The sequence below is a fragment of the Sorex fumeus genome, unplaced genomic scaffold (genome assembly GCF_029834395.1).
Source record: "Sorex fumeus unplaced genomic scaffold, SorFum_2.1 ptg000024l, whole genome shotgun sequence".
NCBI classification, from domain to species: Eukaryota; Metazoa; Chordata; class Mammalia; order Eulipotyphla; family Soricidae; genus Sorex; species Sorex fumeus.
Window position 1 is genome coordinate 22,573,079 of NW_026606081.1, and position 20,437 is coordinate 22,593,515.

The following is a 20,437-nucleotide window of genomic DNA, read 5'->3' on the forward strand; positions in this document are numbered from 1 at the left end:
TGCCCCGAGCCTGCCCCCGCCCGGAGCCCTGCCCTGCGCCCTGACTCGTGCCCCCAGCCCCACTCCCTGCCTGTTGCCCAGAGCCTGCCCCCTGCCCCACGTCCTTGCTAGAGGACTGGATGTGGGCGTGTGCTGCTGGGCACGGCAGTCTCTGGAACGATCACCTGTGGTCGGGTCCGTGCCTCACCCAACAGTGCTCTAGGCGCTGTGCTGGTGGCCTTGAAGGAGCGGGAGGGACCGTACAGAGGGCAGCAGGCACCCACCCCTCCCAGAAGGCCTGACCATGGCAGTGGACGGAGTCCTGGAGGTAGAGAGGGCAGTGACTCATGGTCGGGGACATGGCAGGCGGCGTCTGCGGGTGGTTGGGTGCGTTGTGTGAGGCTCAGACCCAAGAGCGTCACCCTGAGGGTCCCCTGAGAGAAGGGGGGACGCGGGAGGAGCTTCGGTCCGGCCCAACATCCCAGGGGCAGCCGCGGCCTGTCCGGGCGTGAAGCAGGGCTGCGGGCTGTCGTGGCCACCTTGGTGAGCTCCAGAGAAGGCCGGCAGGAGGCCGAGCAGACACTCAACCGGCCGAGAGTTTCCCTAGAGTGGGGAGCCGCGGTTTGGGGTTGTAGGGCGAGATCGTAGTACTGAGTCCTCAGAGTCCCTCTCAGAATTTTAAGGCAACGACTGTGGAAGCAAAACCGGGCCCTAGGGAGCCTGGCAGCCTGGAAGGCTGAGGGGATGGTGCAGGCGGGACCGAGGCTGACTCAGTGGGGAGAGGAGCGAGTTTGGGGCCCAGCGTCCACCAGCAGAGACAGGAGGATTCTAGAGCGTCACTGTTCCTGAAACCAGGCACCAGCGGAGCCGGACGGGGCCAGAGGTGGGGAGGACGCTTGCTGGCACGTAGCTCACCGGGTTCCATTCCCAGGGCCCCATCTGGTCCCCAGGGCCACTGGGGTGAGCCCTGAGCACCGCCGGGTGTGGCCCAAAAAGAAAAAAATAAGAGAAGAGAAGAAGGCTGATGCACAGAGGAGGCGGGGGAGGGGCTTAGGGCAGCAGAGTCGGGGGCTGGCGAGGTCAGGGGGGCTGGGGAGGTCACTGGGGAGGTCATTGTGGGGCTGGGGAAGTCATTGGGGGCTAGGAAGGTCATGGGCTGGCAAGGTCACTGGGAGGCTGGCGAGGTCATTGGGGGGCTGGGGAGGTCATTGGGGGGTTGGGGAGGTCAGGGGGCTTCCTCATGAGAACTGAGGCAGGTGGTGCCCCCCCAACCCCCATCTCGATCCTGGCTCCCAGCAGTGCCGGAGCAGAAGCCCCGAGGGCATCAGGAGTGTGAAGGGCCGTGGGGGCTGGGGGGTTTCCATCACATGGAGGGAACTGGCTGCTCACAGGGGGTGTCCTTGGCCGGCAGGGTAAGTGGTGGAGGCTTCGTCCACGGGCCGCCCACAGGGCGCTGCATTCTGGCCGTCGGGTCGCAAGCCAGCTGGTGGGTCCAGGGTCCTACTTATAAGCAGGAGTGTCACCCTGGATCAGTTTAAAATTTAGGGAAGATCGACTCAAGTAATGAATCATGGTACATCTCCCCTTAGACGCCTGTGAGCAACTTCACGAAGACCTACATGTCGGGAGGGAGACAGACAGACACCGACATGGACAGACAGACAGACACAGAGGTAGAGACAGAGACAGAGAGACAGACAGACGGAGGAAGGAAGGGGAAGGAGGGAGGGAGGGAGGGAGGGAGGGAAGAAGAAAGAGCCCTCCAGACTCCCTGAATAATCGCCATGAGTTTATCCTAATGACTCTACGTAAACAAATGAATTTTCTTCAAGTGAAATCATTTCGGTACGTTGCAGACGATATATTGATTATTGGGAAAGAGTTTCCAGTCGTGTGTTTTTTAGATTAATCATACCTAATTGTGTGCTTTTTAGATTGATCTTGTCCATTTAATGTATTTAAGGTAATTCCAGTTTTTTATTTGTATGCACATGCATGAGAATCTTGACTGACAACACAAAGTTCAATTACATAAAATATTCAACCACAGGAACCATTGGCAGTTTTTTTTAAGGGAAAAAAACATAATATAAAACAATATTCCAATGAATTGCCCGTGTATAGCAACAAATCAGTGAGAAAGGACAAACCAGCATAGTGAAATAGATAAATCAGATTTAGGCAAGGTAGTTTATTGAATTTAAATTGTGCCCAGTTGGCCCAAGAGCTGTATATAAGCGATCCATCTTCCGTTGTTAATGGAGGGTCTTGAAATCCACCTGATGTTTGCATTATTAAATTTCAGTCTAATGAGCTCTGCTAATACATATTGAAGATGGTTGTAAGGAGCAGAATGTGAATCTGAGCGGGATAATTTGAAAGAAACATAAGCTGAGCATTTTACATGACTCAAGGGGTATATCTACAATTACACATATAACCAAAATTGAATTTAAATGGAATTTCTATTATCCTTGTCCTTCTACCAGGGAGAATAAAGTGTAAATGAAGTAAAAGTCTTTAGAGTTACTGGTGGTTTGTTTTTATTATCTAATTTAATAGATTCTTGCAATGATACAGAGTGGCATAAAAGTTTTAATATTTCATGACTTTAAATGCAGTCTAAGTGTGTATTAAAGCTTGTAAATGGAAACAGATGTCTGTGTAATTGGATCTGCGCTGCACAGACCATTATATAAGTTTTATTTTTTTGAAAGTGTCAATATTGGCGGGGAAGAAAAATCAAACTTTGAAGAAAAACAGTTATGGATGTGGTGTGTATTTTCTTTAAAGCCCTCCTTTAAATCAGGTTTTATTCTTCTGAAGCCCGTATTGCTTTTGCATAGGAAAAATAAATGCGGCGAAAGCCAGAGAACAAGGGGGTTTGTTTCTGCAGTCGCAGGGTTTGTGGCTCTTATCGCCGTAATAAAGGCTCCGCCAAAACTTAGTGCTGGCGCAGTTGGATTCTTTTTCTTTTGACAAGGCAATACTTTTTTAACTTAATATTTCATCAACTCTAATGCTATTAGAGACTTATTTTCACTTACTTCACTCATCAGGCAGCGAGATGGCAATAAAAGAGAATCGCTCCTTTGAGACGCTAATGCTTCGGAATAAATGATGTGCTAGAACAGAAATTTAATTAATTTACAGAGTATATTGATAGTCCCTTGTTACTGTGCTGTATATTTTTAATCTTCTTTAACATCTGTAGTAAAGTGTTTGAAACCCCTGCAGTTGAGCAACTAGTAGATAATTAAGTAATAAGGGAAGAGGTTTCTAGAGGGAAAAAGAATCTTTTTACCTAATGCTGTCAGAGCATGAATAAAGAACTGCTACTGTGATAGGGAATGAAGAAAAAAAAAAAACCTAACTAATTTGCTACCACTGCAAAGATATCCAAGCTCCTTCTGTCTGAAATGTGGGTTGTGGTGTAAGAACTTCCCTGCCAAGACTCACACGGGGCGTCTTCCGATGGCTCAGGCCCCTTTGCGTGGCCAGCCCAGCTTCCCCCCACCCCCCCCAACCCCCCCCCCCCTGCCAGAGGCCACCGTGGAAACTTAAGGAGCTCACACTTTCTTTTTGTTCGCAGTCTTCCCTGAATAAGGGCTGCCGTGAGAGTACTGAGGCACCAGTACTGGCTGAGGCACCCGCCTTGCGGGTGGCCGGCCCCTGTTTTGTCCCCGAACACTCTCAGGAGGCATCCCTGAGCTCCCCCTGGTACCTCTCGGCGTGGTCCCCCAAGCAAGCAAACAAAAAGATCAAAAATAAACATTCCCTCCCTTCTGAGTTAGGATCGCAAACGTCTTCTTCCAGACGTGCGGCCACTTGGTTTTTCCCTTTTGAGACTTACATGTGGCTTCTCCTTCCCTTCCCACAAGCCCCAGTTTCTGATAGAGCGGAACTAAGTTCAGTCTTCTCGTTGTTTTCATTTCAGCAAAAGCTGATGAAGCGTTGAAAGCCAGAGAAAGAAATGAAGAGGAAGCCAAGAGGCGCAAGGAGGAAGGTGAGTGGGGGGTAGGGGCGAGCAGGCATTCGGGACCCGCCACTGACCCACGGGGGCTGCCAGGAGGTCAGCACCCCCATGAGGAGTGTTGCCAGCGCTGGGCCCGGGCTCTGGAGGTCTGGGGGTCTCGACTACGGGAGGCGCGGCCTTGTGCATGTTGAAGGATCCAAAGCCACCACCGGCGTGGATCACACTTCCCTGGAGATTCAGGGCTGGGAGGTCCCTCTCGCGCAGGGCTGTGCCTGGTGCTTAGGGCGTCCATGTGCGGTCAGCTCTGCCCGCTGGACTCGGTGTCACCTGGTCTCCAGCACCTGCCTCCAGCTTATGTGTGTGTATGTGTGTGTGTGTACAGTGAAGGAGAAAAATTCAAAATAACAAGTAAATTTTGCCAATAAAATTCAAAATAACAAGACTCTCCTGAGACAAAATGATGAAATAAAACACTTCTGAAAGAATCATAGTTCAAATTCCATGTAATCTGCAATTTTTTTTTTCTTTTTGGGTTATACCCGGTGATGCACAAGAGTTACTCCTGGTTCATGCACTCAGGAATTACTCCTGGCAGTGCTCAGGGGATCATATGGGATGCTGGGAATCGAACCTGGGTCAGCCGTGTGCAAGGCAAACGCCCTATCCACTGTGCTATTGCTCCAGCTGCGTAATCTGCAATTTTTATCGTTTCAATATTTTCTCTCTATTCTTACGCTCCCTAACAAGTCATTTTCCCGCCCCCAACCTTGTTGCCCGATTTGCCTGTTCGAGAACCATGCGCTTCCCCTTCCTGGAGGCTTTCCCTGTGCTGTCCAAGGCCGAACCCCCAGCATGAGGGTCAGGCAGCCCTTCCCGTGGGCTCGGCTACTGACCACTTAACCCCCCTTCCCCCATCACTGCTGGGTTCCCTTAGTGGGGAGCTTGTTCTCAGGCGAGCTCTCGAGACGACGGAGCCTGGTGACGTGTCCAGGGTAGTAGCTTTGATGCTGGAACCTGAAGGATGGGACGTGGCCTTCGTCCTTGTCCATCACTGGGACCACCAGGAGGAAATTCCACCCCCGCTTAGGGTTGCACCCCGAGGTGTGGTCGAGCCCGGGATGCTCGCAGGCACCGCGCTGAGTGTGGACAAGTAGGCACTTGTGTCGGGGGCTTCTGCCGGCTTGGACCCTGCATTGTCCCCATGCTCTTGTCTGATGTGGCTTGTGACAAACAGTGCATGGAGGAAACAGGTGAACTGCAGTGGCAAAGATCTCAGTGTGATTCCCTTCTTCCGTTCTTTCTAATTGCGCCTTTGACATCATTAGTGGACACAGTCAGCCTGGTTTGGGCTATACAGGTGGTACAGATAGAGGCAACCTCGGACGCCGAATAGCAAATGCCGGTAGAAAGTACTGCTGTGTTATGTGGTATTCTGATCAATGGAAGTGATTGATAACACTGCAGTCCTGATAAAACACAGTGGTACTGTAAATTATAAGTGCGGTACTTATTACCAGCCAGTCAACACAATAAAAATGCTGATTAGTCTAATCCCATTCACTCAACTGTTAATTGGAGTCACAATCACAAGAAGGACGGCGTGGTGATCCCAGATGTGGAAACTGCTAGATGATTGCTTTGGTAAAAGAAATATTTTTAATGTACCAGAACGACCTAGTACTTTTTAGTTGTGGTTGAGTCATCGTGAATTACAAAGCTATAAAGAGATTTATGGTTGAGTTCCAGTTGTGCATTATTACCACACCAGCCCCTTCACCAGTGTCCAACCCCCCACCCCCTCCAATGTCCCCAGTTTCCCTCCTGCCCCCGGCCCACCTCTGTGGCGGGCTTGCCCCTCCCCTCTCTCCTGCCCCTCCCCTCCTTTCTCACCCGCCCTGCCCCCTGCCAGTTCCACTCTGGGCTGGGTGTGGGGGCTGCTCCAAGGGGGTTGGGGGTTCAGGAGGCGTCTCGGTGCTGGGGATCAGCGTGGGCCTCCCACATGGACACATGCTCTGGCCCTTGACCCCGCCCCCCTGCCCTAGCCATAGCTGTCTCCCTGGGCGTACTGAGATATCTGTCATGGTAACGAGAGTGTTAATAAGCCCTTGTGGGGCTGGAGAGATAGCACAGCGGGTAGGGTGTTTGCCTTGCACGCGGCTGACCCGGGTTCGATTCCCAGCGTTCCATATGGTTCCCTGAGCACCACCAGGAGTAACTCCTGTGCATCGCCAGGTGTGACCCAAAAAGCAAAAAAAAAAAAAAAAAAAAAAGCCCTTGCAAGAAAGCGTGAGTGAATGACCGTGTTGGCCCATGTTCTTACCCGTCTGGGCTTCAGCAACTTTTCTTGAACTTGTAGTTGATTGCAAATGTCCACGTCACTGCACCCACAGCTCTGTCCGGGCCTTCTTCCCGGAGGGGCCTCAGCCGCCCAAACTTCCTCCTGCTGAGGAAACCACGAGATGGCCAGGTCTGCCTCCGCTGCTGGCTGTACGCGTCACAGCTTCCCCAAGCCCTCTGGATTTTCAGTCTGTCCAAAGACAGGAAAAGCGTTCCCGTCAGTGATGAAGAAAACTGTACTGATGGGGTTGCCAGTGTGACACTCATTGCACTAATTCCAGATCAACAGGATATTTCGTTCCATAGATTTACGTATGCTATGTGGGTGACCGCTAGGTAGCGTCTCTGCTGTTTGCACCCAAATTCGTTTTCCTATGGATTGTCTAGATACTTGAAAATTCTGGGAATTTTTAATGTGCAAATCATATGCATTTAATATGACTAGTATCTACAAATTGAAACCAGAAACACATGTATTATATATACGTGTGCATACGTGTATATCGATTTCTGCATCTCGAATAATAATCCTTTATTTGTAATCTATCAGCCTCTAGCAGTTCCCTCTGTCAACCTCTCTTTGTTTTGTTTTGTTTTGCTTGGGGGCCACACCCGGAGGTGCTCAGAGTTGACTCCAGGCTCCCGGCGAGCTTTGGGGATCACATGGGCTACCGGGGATCGAACCGGCCCAGCCTCATGCTCTCCATGTGCTACACCCCAGCCCCTGTCACCTCTCTTACACGGCTCATCTCTTTGCTTCTTGGCATGCTGATAGATAGCACGGGTTTGAAAGCTTTGTTAAAATGTAGATAAATCTTACCTGCCTGACTTCCTTTATCCATCTCTTAGTTCAGAACAAATAAACTAAAAGCCTACTGTATTGGCTTTGCAAGATCATGCTTTCCAAATCTATTCTTGCCGTTATGCCATCCTCTGCCTTCAGTATTCTTAAATCAATACCATAATTACGTTTGCAAGTATGACATCTAGGATGAAGGTCAGGACTCGCCCGGGAGACTACTTTGCTTCTCTCCCTGGATCAGGCAAGATGGGTCTGGGGTACGTCTTGTGGCCCTGACGTAATTCATGTTGGTTTTGCCCTTGTCGACTGCCACTGGGGTTGGGGTTGACCCCCCTCCCTCAAACAAATGTCCTCTCGAGAAAAACCACACGCTTTAGTTTAATGACACGAGGGTGGCTTCTTTAGGAAAACGCTACTGAATATTTAAAGTTTTCGATTTATCGTTCTGTTCTTTAAAAGGGGGCAGAGAGACAGTTCGGTGGATGGGGCGCTTGTCATACACCCAGGCAATAGATTCAGTTCCCGAGCCCCGCCAGGAGTGACCCCTGAGCACCACCAGGTGTGGCCCCAAAGACAAACCCAAAAAATCAGTATGTAAAAAATTGAAGTGAAAACATTTTTTCTAATGGTACATTGTGTTTTAGAAAAGGTGAATCATATTAAATCTTTCCATTCTTTTTCCTCTGTGCTCCTTAAATTCTTCCATTGACTTTATCATTTTCTCTGTAGATGTCTGAAATGTTGTAATTATACATGTACATATTTTTTAAATCATTCCATCGTCCTTTTGATTGCTTTTTTGTATGTGTGGGTGCTTTAGCATAGCTTCATAGGCTTCTGGATTTTATTTTGCCATTTAAGGTGGTATTTAAGAGTTCCGGTTACATTTTCAACCTGTTTGTAAGACTAGCGTAGTAGTCTTTGCATGTTAACTTCCCTCTAATGTGAATTTCCTTTGTGGCATGAGTCTAGTAGATGTTGGGTTCATTTCCCCTTATGTTTATTCAGAACAGCTCTCCCATCTGTTAGTTTTCTACTCCAAAAATTCCGGTTTCCAAAAGTGTCAGGCAGATGGAGAAGAGTGATAATGCAGGCTGACTCGGGGGAGGGCTTTGAGCAGTCTCGTTGGTTTACGTTAAAATTTGTCAACCCTTTGACACTTCCGATTGGTGAGAGACAAACAGATTATCCTTGGGCTGGGCTGAGGCTGAATGGTAGACACGTGCTTCATCGGTGTGAAGCCCCGCGTTCATGCCACACACACGCGCGCACGCACACGCGCGCGCACACATGTATCCCCTCCCCGGCTTTAGGAACTCTTCATCATTGCTCTTTTGTGACCATGACGCACACGTTACCCCCCTGCTCCGGGCCTTCCCAGATCAGAGAAGGGAATCCCCGCGGGAACTGGAAAACCGTGTGCGGAACCCAGGCGTGAGGATGACGTGTGGCCCCGTGTGTGTGGACGCATCCTTCTCCCGAGAGAGCAGATAGAAAAGTGTCAGCGGCACCCAGCGGGCGGCACGAACCGGCTGTCTCCGCTCCAGGAACAAGGCAGGGAACTCGCGCTTAAGCTGTTCCCCCAGAGGTGACCCTGGCACTGGCTAGAGTTGTCCAGGGCTGCTCATGGGCCACAAAAGTTAGGGGTCACGGGGGAGAGTTCGGGAATTTGTTGGAGCTAGAGGGCAAAATTTGGGTTGATACAGGAGCAAACTGGACCCCGAAAGTGAGCGTGAATCACCCATAGCCCCACTGGGATTTTTGTGTGTTTGTTTCAATTCCCATGAGACACACAGTTACAAAGTTGTTCATAGTTGGGTTTCAGTCATCCAGTGTTCCAACACCCATCCCTCCACAAGTGCACTTTTCCCACCACCAGTATCCCCAGTTTCACCCCCTCTCTCCCTCTCCCTCTCTCCCTTTCCCTCTCTTCTCCCTCTCCTTCTCTCTCTCCCTCTGCCTTTCCCCCTCTCCCTCTCCCCCCCCCCCTCTCCTTCTGAGCACGATAATTTGCAGTACGCATACTGCAAGGTCGTCATGCAGATCCCTTTGGCCCCACTGGAATTGAAGCCCAACTCTGAACCCCCTCAGTGTCCGGTTGATTGAGTATCATTAAACATTGCTCTTGCCCCTTGCGGGTTATCTGAGCAGTTGTAAGTCCTTTCTGGAAGAAGGCAGCATTAGTCCAAGCTTTTGTTATCCTTCTCGTTGTTTCTAAATGACATCCATGGAAAATAACCATGCGTAAGAGAAAACCAAACAAGTTGAAGAACCCACAGACAACAAGAGGACAAAACAGAGACCGATTCACAGATCAAAATAATCACATTGTCAGGTGCATATTTTTTACAGTGATCTGCTTGATTTGTTTGTGAAAAATTAAAGACAGTGCCTGTAGCTTTCAGTGATCCTTGGAAACTGAAAATAGAGTAAATCATAAAGAAGGTATAGAACCAAACAGTGCTTTACGTGAAATCAAGAACTTAGTGAGGAATTAAATTTCACCTTGACTGAGCGGAAGAAACAGCGGTGGAAGGAAAATGAAAACCAGTAGTTTTCGTATAGGAAGGAGCACAAAAGACAGAAAGAGGAGAGAGCTGGGGGCTGGGGGGAGGGGGTAAGCTCCTGCCTTGCGTGCGGCCAGCCCTGATTCTGTCCTGGCACCACATGTGGTCCCCTGAGCTTTCCCGAGCACAAACCTGGGAGTGGCCCAAAACTCTACTAGGAGTAGCCCACCCCCAGGGGAAAAAAAAGGAGACAAAATGGCAAAAGATAAAAGTTGAAAATGATTTAGTTGGATTCCCAGAAAAAGGAGATTTTGGATGAAGAAATATTTGACAGGTAAAGACGAAAAATTTTCCAAAACTGTCAAAACACACCAAACTCCGTACTTAGGAAGCACTGCAGGCCGGCTCAGACAGGAGATCACAGACCGGCAAATTACAGGGGAAAAACAAACTGACAAGCAAGAATGACAGAGGCCCAGCACTGATCGGTTCGCGCCCGCCCTCCCGTCTGCTTTGAAACCCACCAGGGGCCCAGCACTGGGGGAAACTGCACATGTCGCAGCCATCGCAGGTGACGGAGGTGAATGCGGGCGGATGAGAGGCGGGAGTGGGGGACGGCAGGGCCGGCTCCATCCCCAGAGCGTTGCGGGCCGAGAACTGCAGCACCTCATGCAGTCCGGCCTCGTGGCCTCTGTCGATCTCACCCCACCCAGCCCAGGCGTCATCAGCAGTTCCGTACCAAGAGGACCGACTTAGAACATGCTGCTTTGTGGCCCAGAGGACGGGCCCGGAGCTGCTCTCCCCTCTCAGGATTCTACATCCCTTCATGGAGAAGTGGCATGTGTGGCCGAAATGACAGCAGTGGCTGGGGGCGCATGTAGGCCTAGGGAGTGGTGCTGGGGAGATGTGTGACATTGGGCTGAGGCACAGAGTTGCAGCAGAGCAGACATGGTACTTTTCCCTCTTTTAACGAGGTTGACTTTACTTGCGCTGGAGCGTTAGCACAGCGGTAGAGCGTTTGCCTTGCACGTAGCCAGCCTGGCCAAGCTGGGTTCGATTCCTCCGCCCCTCTCGGAGAGCCCGGCAAGCTACCAAGAGTATCTCGCCCGCACGGCAAAGCCTGGCAAGCTCCCCGTGACGTATTTGAGATGCCAAACACAGTAACAATAAGTTGCACGATGGAGACGTTACTGGACCCACTCGAGCAAATCGATGAACAACAGGAGGACAGTGTTTGTTTTGTTTGTTTGACTTTACTTAAATAGTGACATGTTGGCAGAGTTCCCCCTGCGCCACTGGCGCACACGCGCTCCTCGACCATGTCCTTGCCACTGTGGGCACGTGCTGCCCCAAAGCGCGCAGGTACCGTGGACATGGGCTCCTTTTTAGCGTCAGGGTCAGATCCACTTTTCTGAGCTTGAGCAGCAGCAGGTGAACCCATCACAGAATGGCTCTGGCGTTGCACGTTGGCGCCCCCCCCCCCCCCCCCCGTGCCGGCATCAGCACCCCGACTAATCCCACGTTGGCCACTCACCAGCTTCCGGTTTTCTGAGTGCCAGTGTAAGTGACTTTGCAGAAAACCCACCGCGCTTCCTGCAGGCCCGCTGCGGTGAATGGCTGGAGTTGGCCGCTGAAGCCCAAGCAGTTTCTTGCAGGGGGACAGAAGCACAACAAGGACACGAAGTTACCGCGGCCTGCGTGTGTCATTTGTGGCGGAGAAACTGGGGCTGAGCGGGAGAAGCCGGAAGCAATCCCCGTTATTCTGCTGTTCCCGGTAGCAGAAACATGGACCTTCACCCCCTTGCTCCTGGCCAGGGTCTGGCCTGCGCCCCGGGAAGCCACGCGCTGGGAATTGGGTGAGAATTGGGTTCTGTGCTGCTGGTGACAACGTCGCCCGACCAGAGTTACTTTCCCCCGAGCGTAGCATTGGCTTCTGTAGACAGCAACTAGCTGTGAAGGAAAAACACAGGAAATTCAAATGACTTCTGCAGTTTGTGACCGTTAACATCAGTAAGGTTCGAGCCTTATTAACAGCTTAACTGACGTCAGAGCATGTTCACTATGGAAAATTATTAGCTCCAATAAGAGAAATATGACCCAAATCCAATTAGAGTATGTAAGTGTTTATCTCCTAATCTCACCTTAGAATCTGTCCCTGGGCATAAAATGTCTAGCTATAACATACAACATACGTGTAATCCCATCAACGGCCAAGACTCAGAGACTATAAAAACCAGCTCCCGGAAGAGAACAGTGCAGTCTCCTGCCCCCGCGCCTAGCTGTTCCTCCCCGGGGCCCCTTGGAGGGGAGCGGGTTGAGTTTTCCTCCCCGCCCCAACCAGGGCTCCGGCAGCCGAAGACCTCCAGGACCAGCCACCACCATGCTGAGACCACTCTCCGCACACATGAAGGTACTGGCAGAAGACCAAAGCCACGCGGGTTCCGGGGCCGAGATCTCCAAGCCTACTCGGATTGGGGCCGAGCATCCTCCACCTAGATCCTCCAAATTCCAGTAGGCGGGGGTCACACCCACCAACTGGCCCCCTGGCACCGTGTAATCCCATCAACGGCCAAGACTCAGAGACTATAAAAACCAGCTCCCGGAACCGCGCGGCCGCGACATTCCTACTTTGGACAAACTGGCAGGTTATCGTATGTAGCCTGCCCACACAGCAGAGTCTGGCAAACTCCCCGTGGCGTACCCAATATGCCAAATACCAGTAACAATGATGGGTCTCATTCTCCTAAAGAGCCTTGAATATAATCTCAGGGCTAGGATGAAGGAGACGTTACTGGGGCCTGCTTGAGGCAATCGACGAATAACAGGATGATTTGTGATATTGATTTGTGATAACATACGCAGATAAATATTTTACATTCACTGCATTACTGATTGCATGTTAATCGATATGTTATAAATAATGAAGTCAGACCTAGTTTCTAAATAGGATATTTTACCCCTAAAGTATTTTATTTCCAAAAACACACACTCTGTTCTTGCTGGCACACAGGCAGCTTTTCCTTCCCTGCCCAGGACACCCCAGTGCGATCGGCTGTTACTGGGAGGTTTCGCCAACAATTTGCCCTTTTCGCCTCTTTTCCTTTAGAAGTGTTTGTATGGTCATTTTCATGAATTGAAATTTCTTGTTGGTGAGAAACAGTGAGACCCCGTCTCTTCAGTGACTCACAGACCCTACATGCCGGCGTGAGTCAGAGAACTGACTGTCCATCACTTGGGAACTAGAGCAGCCTCAACTTGGTGTTCCCGGTGACCACTGTCAAAGCAGGCATGGACATGGCTTAGGGAAGTTGGGACTGGACAGAAAAGAATGGAGGTTCCAGAAGCTTGGAGAGTTAGAATGGACCTGCTGACTGGAAAGCCGACGTCAGGCCACAGCAGGACCCACAGGGGTCAGGACCCACAGGGGTCAGTCAGCCCACTCAGCAGGGACACGCCACGTCCGGTCAGATCCACACGGGTCACCCAGCCCACCCAGCAGCCACCCAGTGCGTGCCTCAGTGTGGTCAGTTGGACAAGGGTTTGTGGCAGTAACATTCTGGGTACGGTGGGTTCTTCTTCACGTATCTTGTGTTCCAAGTCTTTATTTCTGCCCACCGTGTTTGTGTTGAGGTCTTGAAACCATGCAGGTTTTTGAACTCTGAACTTCGTGTATCCCGTGTTGGTGTCCCCCTGTTCGGTGTCCTCTTGGCGGCCAGGCCACTGGCTGGTCCCTCCTTGGAGAATCGAAAGTAACGTCTGGGAACTTGAGGTTGCCTCTAGGTGAAGATAGAAACCGGCCTCCTCCTGTGGCCTTTCCCCCTCACCGCTCCTCCAGCCCGTTTTGCGAGACGCCCGGAGAGCCCTTGGAGGCATTCAGGACCCAGTGCCCCCACACATGTCCCCTGTGGGGCTGGGAAGCACCAGCGCTGCCGCGTTTGCCATGAGCACGGCCGTCTACATCTCCCAGCCCCAGTCACCACCGACGGTGGCTCCTGATTCTGTCCTGGAAAGTGTTTGTCTAGAATGTTTTTCTCCTGCGTCGCCCCCAACCCGGGTTGCTCAAATTCCCTCTCACGAAGCCCGCGTCGAAGTCTGCTTCTGCGAGACGTTCATTAGGCGCCTCATGCCTCGTCATTTTCTTAAAGCGACTTTTTTCTTTTTGCTTTTTGGCGACGCACAGGGGTTCCTCCTGGCTCTGCACTCAGAAATCACTCCTGGCGGTGCTCAGGGGACCCTATGGGATGCTGGGAATCGAACCCAGGTCGGCCGCGTGCAAGGCAAATGCCCTACCCGCTGTAGGGGTATCGCTCCAGCCCCTTAAAGCGACTTTTGAGGCCAACCCACGCATTGTGTGACAGAGAGGGGAAGTTAAGGCATTCAAAATTAGAAACAACTAGAATGCTGCGAATTGGCCTCCCAGTTTAATACATAAATAGTTCCTGATCACAGCTTGTTTCTGTGTATCTGTGAACTTCTGGGGGACATTACAGCCCGGGACGTGACTATCTGTGGAGACTCTGGCTGTTGTAGGATTCTAGCTCCTGAGAGTGTCCACTGGCCTCGTGTTCTTTTCTTGTGAGGGTTCCCTGGGAAACGCCTCCTTCTTCAGCTCTGTTCCGAGTAAGCCTTGTCTGCTAATGGAGCCCGTGTCAGCGGGAACCTGTCCCCAGAGCCCCGTCTGCCTTCATGACGACTCGGGTCATAAACTCAACCTAAGTCACGGAAATGCCCGAGTCACCTGCACAGTGGGAGGGGCCAGGCTGGCCTCGGTTTCCCTGGCCCTCCCGATGCTGTGGACCACCAGCCATCAGTTCAAGAGTGCTGTGTCACGTGGGGTCATTGTCAGGCTGGAGCCAGGCCGGAACCTCTGCTTGCCAATAGTTGACGGTTCTCAGTCAACTTTCACCAGCATGTGTCGCTGGGCTGACTTGTGTCCATGCCGCTAGGTCTGGCAAGTGTTCGTCCCGTCTTACCAGAACTCTCCGTGCAGTATCAACTCCAAGGCAGAGTCTTGCTTCTGTGCGACATTCAACAGCTGGCCGGTGTGTTGGGAGATTCTTGGTGAATGTTTTGATTAACGGGAAGGTGAAACTATTACCCTGAAAAGTACGACACTCCAGGGGCCGGATCAACAGTGGTGGATGGACACTGTTGATGTGCTGCCCCTGCTGGACACTGGAGAGACCCCGTGGCACTGTCATTTCTCTGGTGGCCTGTGTCCCGGCCCCTCCGCCCCCTCACTCCGGGGTACCTGGCTGAGTGTCCCCATGAGAGTGGCACTGGGCCGGCCGCCCGCTGTCTCCCGCAGAAGGTGGACGTGACCTTTTCCTGCTCCCCCCTCCCTTCCTGCCGGTCACTTCTGTGTCAGCAGAAGCTAAAACTGAGCCGGGCGAAAGCTGAGTGAATTTCTGAAGTAGACAAGAAAAACTAGTGTATAGACAGGTAATGGGTCAGAAATCCGGTTATCTGTCCCAGAAATGTTTTCCAATGTTACTGTATTAAGTTCTCGGTACTGGTTTACTAGTCACATGTTTTCTGAGAGAAATATGTCACAAGGACAAGGTCAGGAAAGTGGAGAATATTGTTGGTGATCTTATTATTATTCCACACATAGAAGGTTGCAGATTGAAGGTTTAAGCAGAGGAAAGACAGTAACCGAATGAAAATGGGAATTTTTAGAAGAAGGAGCATCACATCAGGACATTCTATTCTCTCGGACCAGTTTCCCTCCCACCCTCTGTTCGGGGGTTCACTGAGATGATTCCGTAAACCTGCCAGATTAGCAAGACTTGGGGGGATAACACAGCAGTTGCCGGTGGGCAGCCCCCGTGGGAAGCTTTGAGGGCACAATAGATCGATTTCAGGAATCGCGGCAAGCTCGTGGCTGTCCAAGCCGGGATGTCACCTCACAGATGCGTCTGAGCGCTGCCTACCCGGTCACTCTGTGGCTCAGGACAGTGTGTCCTGCCGCGGCCTTTAATGCTCTCAAGCCGCTGCCGTTGCCTCTGTGGGGCCTGTTTTCAGGGCTTGTGAATCACCCACAAATTTTGTTTTGCCTTTGCTGTGTGAAACATTTTGACCAGTCACAGCACCTGCCTTGTTGGCAAGCTCAGACTCTGAGTGTGCAGCCATGTGCGAAGACAGGCCAGTCTGACGGTGGAGCGTGAGGGCCAGAGCCACAGGGCGGCGGGGAGGGCATTGGTGGGGCACGCAGCTAACCAGGGCTCTTCCCCAGCAGCCCATACGGTCTTGCCAGCAGTAGTTCTCAGTACCAGCTATGTCAGGGCAGGGGTGAGACCTGGCAGTGAGGAGGGCTGGGCAGGAGTGAGGCCTGGTGGTGAGGAGGGACAGGGGCAGGGGTGAGACCTGGCAGTGGGGAGTGGCTGGGCTGAGACCAGGCAGTGAGGACAGGCAGGGCAGGAGTGAGGCCTGGCAGTGAGGAGGGGCAGGGATGAGGCCTTGCGGTAAGGAGGGCTGGGCAGGAGTGAGGCCTTGCAGTGAGGAGGGATGGGCAGGGGTGAGACTTGGCAGTGAGGAGGGGCAGGGGTGTGGCCTGGCAGTGAGGAGGGGGCAGGGGTGAGGCCTGGCAGTGAGGAGGGGCAGGGGCAAGGGTGAAACCTGGCCTTGAGGAGGGATGGGCAGGGGTGAGATTTGGCAGTGGGGACAGGCAAGGCAGGGGTGAGGCCTGCCAGTGAGGTGTCTGGGCACATCCGGGCCCTGGCGCACTCCACCCCACCGAGGTCTGGGCCGTGGGTAGCTCTCTGGGCCTCGGAGCTACATTGCCAGCCCCGGGGAGCACCAGGGCTGCCCGAACCGGGCCGGGTCCAGGAGCACCCAGGAGGCAGAGCGTGGGAAGCCCTGCTGACCCACCGTCTCCACCAAGGGGCTGGTTTCATGGGGTGGAGTCGGGAGGGAAGGGAAAGGGGAGAGTTGCTGCTCAATAAAACAACAGCCCAGAGCCTCCCGGCCTGAGGAGAAGGGCGGTGGGAGCTGGGCAGCCCCCCAGGGCACTCAGTCTGGACACGGAGAGGGTGGCGGTGGCCGAGACCCCGGGCAGCAGCGAGAGGGACTCGGATGCCCACTGGCCAGGGAGCCCCTGAGACGTGCGTCGACTCCTGTGAAACTCTTCAGGCGAGAAGGGAAGCGCCGGATGTTCTCGAAGAATTGAATTGAGAATCTGCAGCCAAGAGGTCCTGTCCTGCCAGCCTGTGGTTCAGACTCGAGGGAGGGACACAGGCGTGGTCAGTCAGACGCCCGCCTCTCAGCTAGCCCCCGGAGGATCCTCTGTGGAGCAGGGAGGCCCTGTCAGCACCTGGGAGACTGGGGGGTGCTGGGAATCGGGCGGGACTCCAGGGTCTCGTGTTCCAACTTGGAAGGGAAAACGAGCTTGGAAATGCCCGGACTTCACCTGTGTACGACACGGTAGCAGCAAGCGAGGGGGAAGCTAAGGAAAGGCAAGGGATGGGGGAGGCGGGGTGGGGAGGGAAGGACCGGCCTGGTGTTGCCTGCATCCTGTGTGGGTGGTCCCCTGAGCCTGCCCAGCGTAATTCCAGAGCGCAGAGCCAGGACTGGCCCCAATACGAAAAAGGAAAAAAGAAACGCAAAAAGAGCCGTAGGAAAAAGGAAGGGAGGAGGGGAGGTGGAGAGGGAGGGGCACAGAATCCCTTCTAGAAGTAGGCCAGTGTCTGCAGGTGAACTCAGAGTGTGAGCCACCCCGGAGGGGCAGAGGTCAGTGGTCAGTGGGGTGGACGTAGCCAGAACAAACCAGAGAGCTCTGTGGTGCTGGGGGTGGGAGGGACAGTGACCGGGCATGTGGGTCTGACCAGCCCATCGCCTCGGCCATGGGAGAGGCGGCATGAGGCAGTAAGTCTGGTGGCAACAGTTCCCTCCTCCCCCCATGTCCAGGCCAGCACCAGCTGACACAGTTCCTTGCACTGGGTGCTGCCTCGCTCCTTCTCCCAGCGTCTCCATGCAGTTCCCCTGGCACCCCAAGTGTAGTTGGGGCACAGCCTCTGCAGGCCCAAGACATGGGAACCCGATTATTAGTGGGGAACAGGAGACCCCAGAAAGTGGCCCTGCCAACCGCATTCCCCCAAATTCGGCCTTTCATGCAGAAACAGTCAGAGCAGGGGTGGTGTGGTGGGGCCGCTGCCCACGGGCTGCTGTACCAGCCGCCACGAAGCCACAGTAGGTGTAGCCTCCCTTAATGCCATGACCTTGCCTGTCCGGGACACAACAGCCAGTGCTCCAGGGTTCAGGTGGCCGCAGCCTGCCCGCGAGCCTCATCCTGTCGTCAAGGCTGAAAACCTGAAGGTGCTGCGGGCTGGTGCCCGGTGCTGTGTGGGGGCCGAGCGCCGGGAAGCCACGCGGATGTGGAGGCTGAGGAGGGCCTGGTCTCAGTGCACCTTCCATCTTATCATCTTTTGGCAACACAGTTTTTACTGTTTAATGATGGGACTTGGAGCTGCCAGGATGCTGCCAGTGCTCGCATCAGCTCAGAGCCAGTGGGGTGGTCGTGGCTCCCATAGTCGTGGCTTCCCACAGAGGTGGGGCTCCCATGGCCACGGGCCTCATCAGCCTGGAGGTCACTCAGCAAAGTCTCTCTGTGCCGTATTTCCTGTCTGTCGCCTGTGAATATTGTGGGATTTGTTTGTCCCCACTTTTACTAAAATTTTTCTACAGCAAATTGACAAATACCTGATAAAACGGAAACCTGGAAGAGATCTCCAAGGGCTACATCTCAGACGCCGCTGAGGGCTGATCCAAAAAAAAAAAGCAAAGCAAAAGATTGAAATTCTCTAATTCCCCTTTTGTTATATGGCACATAAGTCCATGATGTTGTAAAGAAATTGAATTTTTCAACTCGGATGCTTTTGTTTGGGTGCTGGTGGGTTTGGGGCTCGTTAATCTTTTGTTTAACAGGAAACGCGGTCCCGCTCGTAAAATAGCGCTTGGTCTTTTAACAGATGGAAATTTGTCTTAGATGAGCACGAAGCTTCTGTTCAGTGTCCTCCTGCCCCGAGGCAGAGGGCCGAGGACCCGTCCCTGTCTCTCATGGTCTCTGTGTTTTGTTTGCAAATCTCTCTGCTCTTCAGTGAGGCCGGAGTAACTGGGACCTCCAGCGTCCACCCAGAGGGTCAGGATCACGTGATTTTTCTCCTCGGCACTCGGCTGGGCTAACGCATTTTCACCTTTGCTGCTAAAAAGTTAGACCGTAGACGTGTAGCAAACGGATGTGATCGTTTCGGTGAAGTGACTGTTTCTTAATGGGAAACAAAGTTCCTATTTCTTCACTTTATATTTCTAGTGTCCCTACATTATTTTTATTGTAATTGTATTGCCAAATCAGGTGTGAGATTAGATGTTGGATGTTACATGTAATCTGCACAGAAATCAAATTATTTAACCTCTACGCCCACCATACCCCCCTCCTGCTGGTTTTCCTGTTAAATATTCAGTATTTTCTTGTCATGAATACAAATGGAGGACAAATTAGAATCTACAGACAGCTGACCTGAGCTTCAGATTAGAGACGGGAAGGCTTGTGCTATTTTAAATGTTTTAATTATCCTGGTCCCAGTAGCTGGCTGAAGGACACACATGAACTCGTTTTTAACAAAAGGAAAAGAAAACGAAAAAGCTTCCTCTTCCTTGCTCATCACATGAGTGTTTGCCGGCGATTATAGTCACATTTCCTGTGGTGCTGTGCTCATTTGCGGCACTAAATTAGGTCTATTAGTAATACTAATTTTTAGTGCACTCAATATTTACAGTAGGGCTACAGTTGGCGTGTCCCTTTCCAGGGAAGGTGGTGCGTAGTCCTTATTTCTTTTGTAGACAATAGATCTGTGCTTACTTCTGGAGTTTAATTTTGACAACAGGTATGTTAGTTTACATTCACTGTGGAAAACCTACATGGGATTCGCTGACCAATTTAGGTAAAATAGCACATATTTGCATCACCGAACCCAGTAAAATGAGCTAGAAGACCCTTATGGGAACTTTTTTTGTGCTTATTGTTCCGGCATTTGATATTTATTTTTAAACATGGTTGCTTCATTAAGCACTAAAATTTAGAGTGGACAGCTCATGAAATAATTAGAATGTCTTGCTGATAAAATTAATTTTATGGATTCCACAGCAAAGAAATGAAGTATCTTGAGTGTTTTGTTTTTTAAGAAAGTTTTTATTGATAGGCTTGAAAACAGCACCCTGATGCCTACGGTGTGGAATTTGCATTTTTCGTTTCTTGTATATGTTTGTGTAACGTTGATTTGATTAGTTATGCCTGACTAGTGAGCAGTGAAACATTTTTATATACTCTTGGGAAATAAATTTGGCAGAAAATCAGCATGAGTAGATTTAATTATCACTCTGAGACCTTTCCCTTTTCTCGCTTAGTGATCCTGAAACTCCATGCGTCCCCCTGAAATCTGTGTGGACGTTAAGCTTCGCTTCCCAATTTGTTCCTCCACGCAATGATAAGCCAAGCAATTACTGGTTTATTGATTTTTCATCATGGCAAATTTAAAGTTGATTTTTTCCTGAAAAGGCAGGGGTGATTAAGTGCTTCCCCTCGGTTTAGTACAAGAGAGCTATGAGGCAGAATCTAATATCCTGAGGTCAACCTCTGCAGGCAGATAATACGGTGTCTTGGCCACGTGTTAAAGAGAGAAATCGGGGCTACAAATGTGATAGGATATATGTGGAGACAGTTTAATTTGCTCCATTTATATGAACAAGTCATGTGGCACAAGCTTGGAAAACATCATTTTGAATGGGCTTAGAACTGAGGCCCACGTGGGCAGGGAGAATGAGTGAACATATAAATAAGGA

General features: G+C 51.6%; 1 protein-coding gene across 1 annotated transcript in view; it reads left to right on the forward strand.

The window, feature by feature from the left end:
* Positions 1-20,437, forward strand: part of RSRC1 (arginine and serine rich coiled-coil 1) — a 251,714-nt gene that overhangs the window by 199,862 nt on the left and 31,415 nt on the right. The window contains exon 6 of the mRNA XM_056113955.1: positions 3,917-3,985. Coding sequence (XP_055969930.1) covers positions 3,917-3,985 — 69 coding nt within the window. The remainder of the gene's footprint in view (positions 1-3,916; positions 3,986-20,437) is intronic.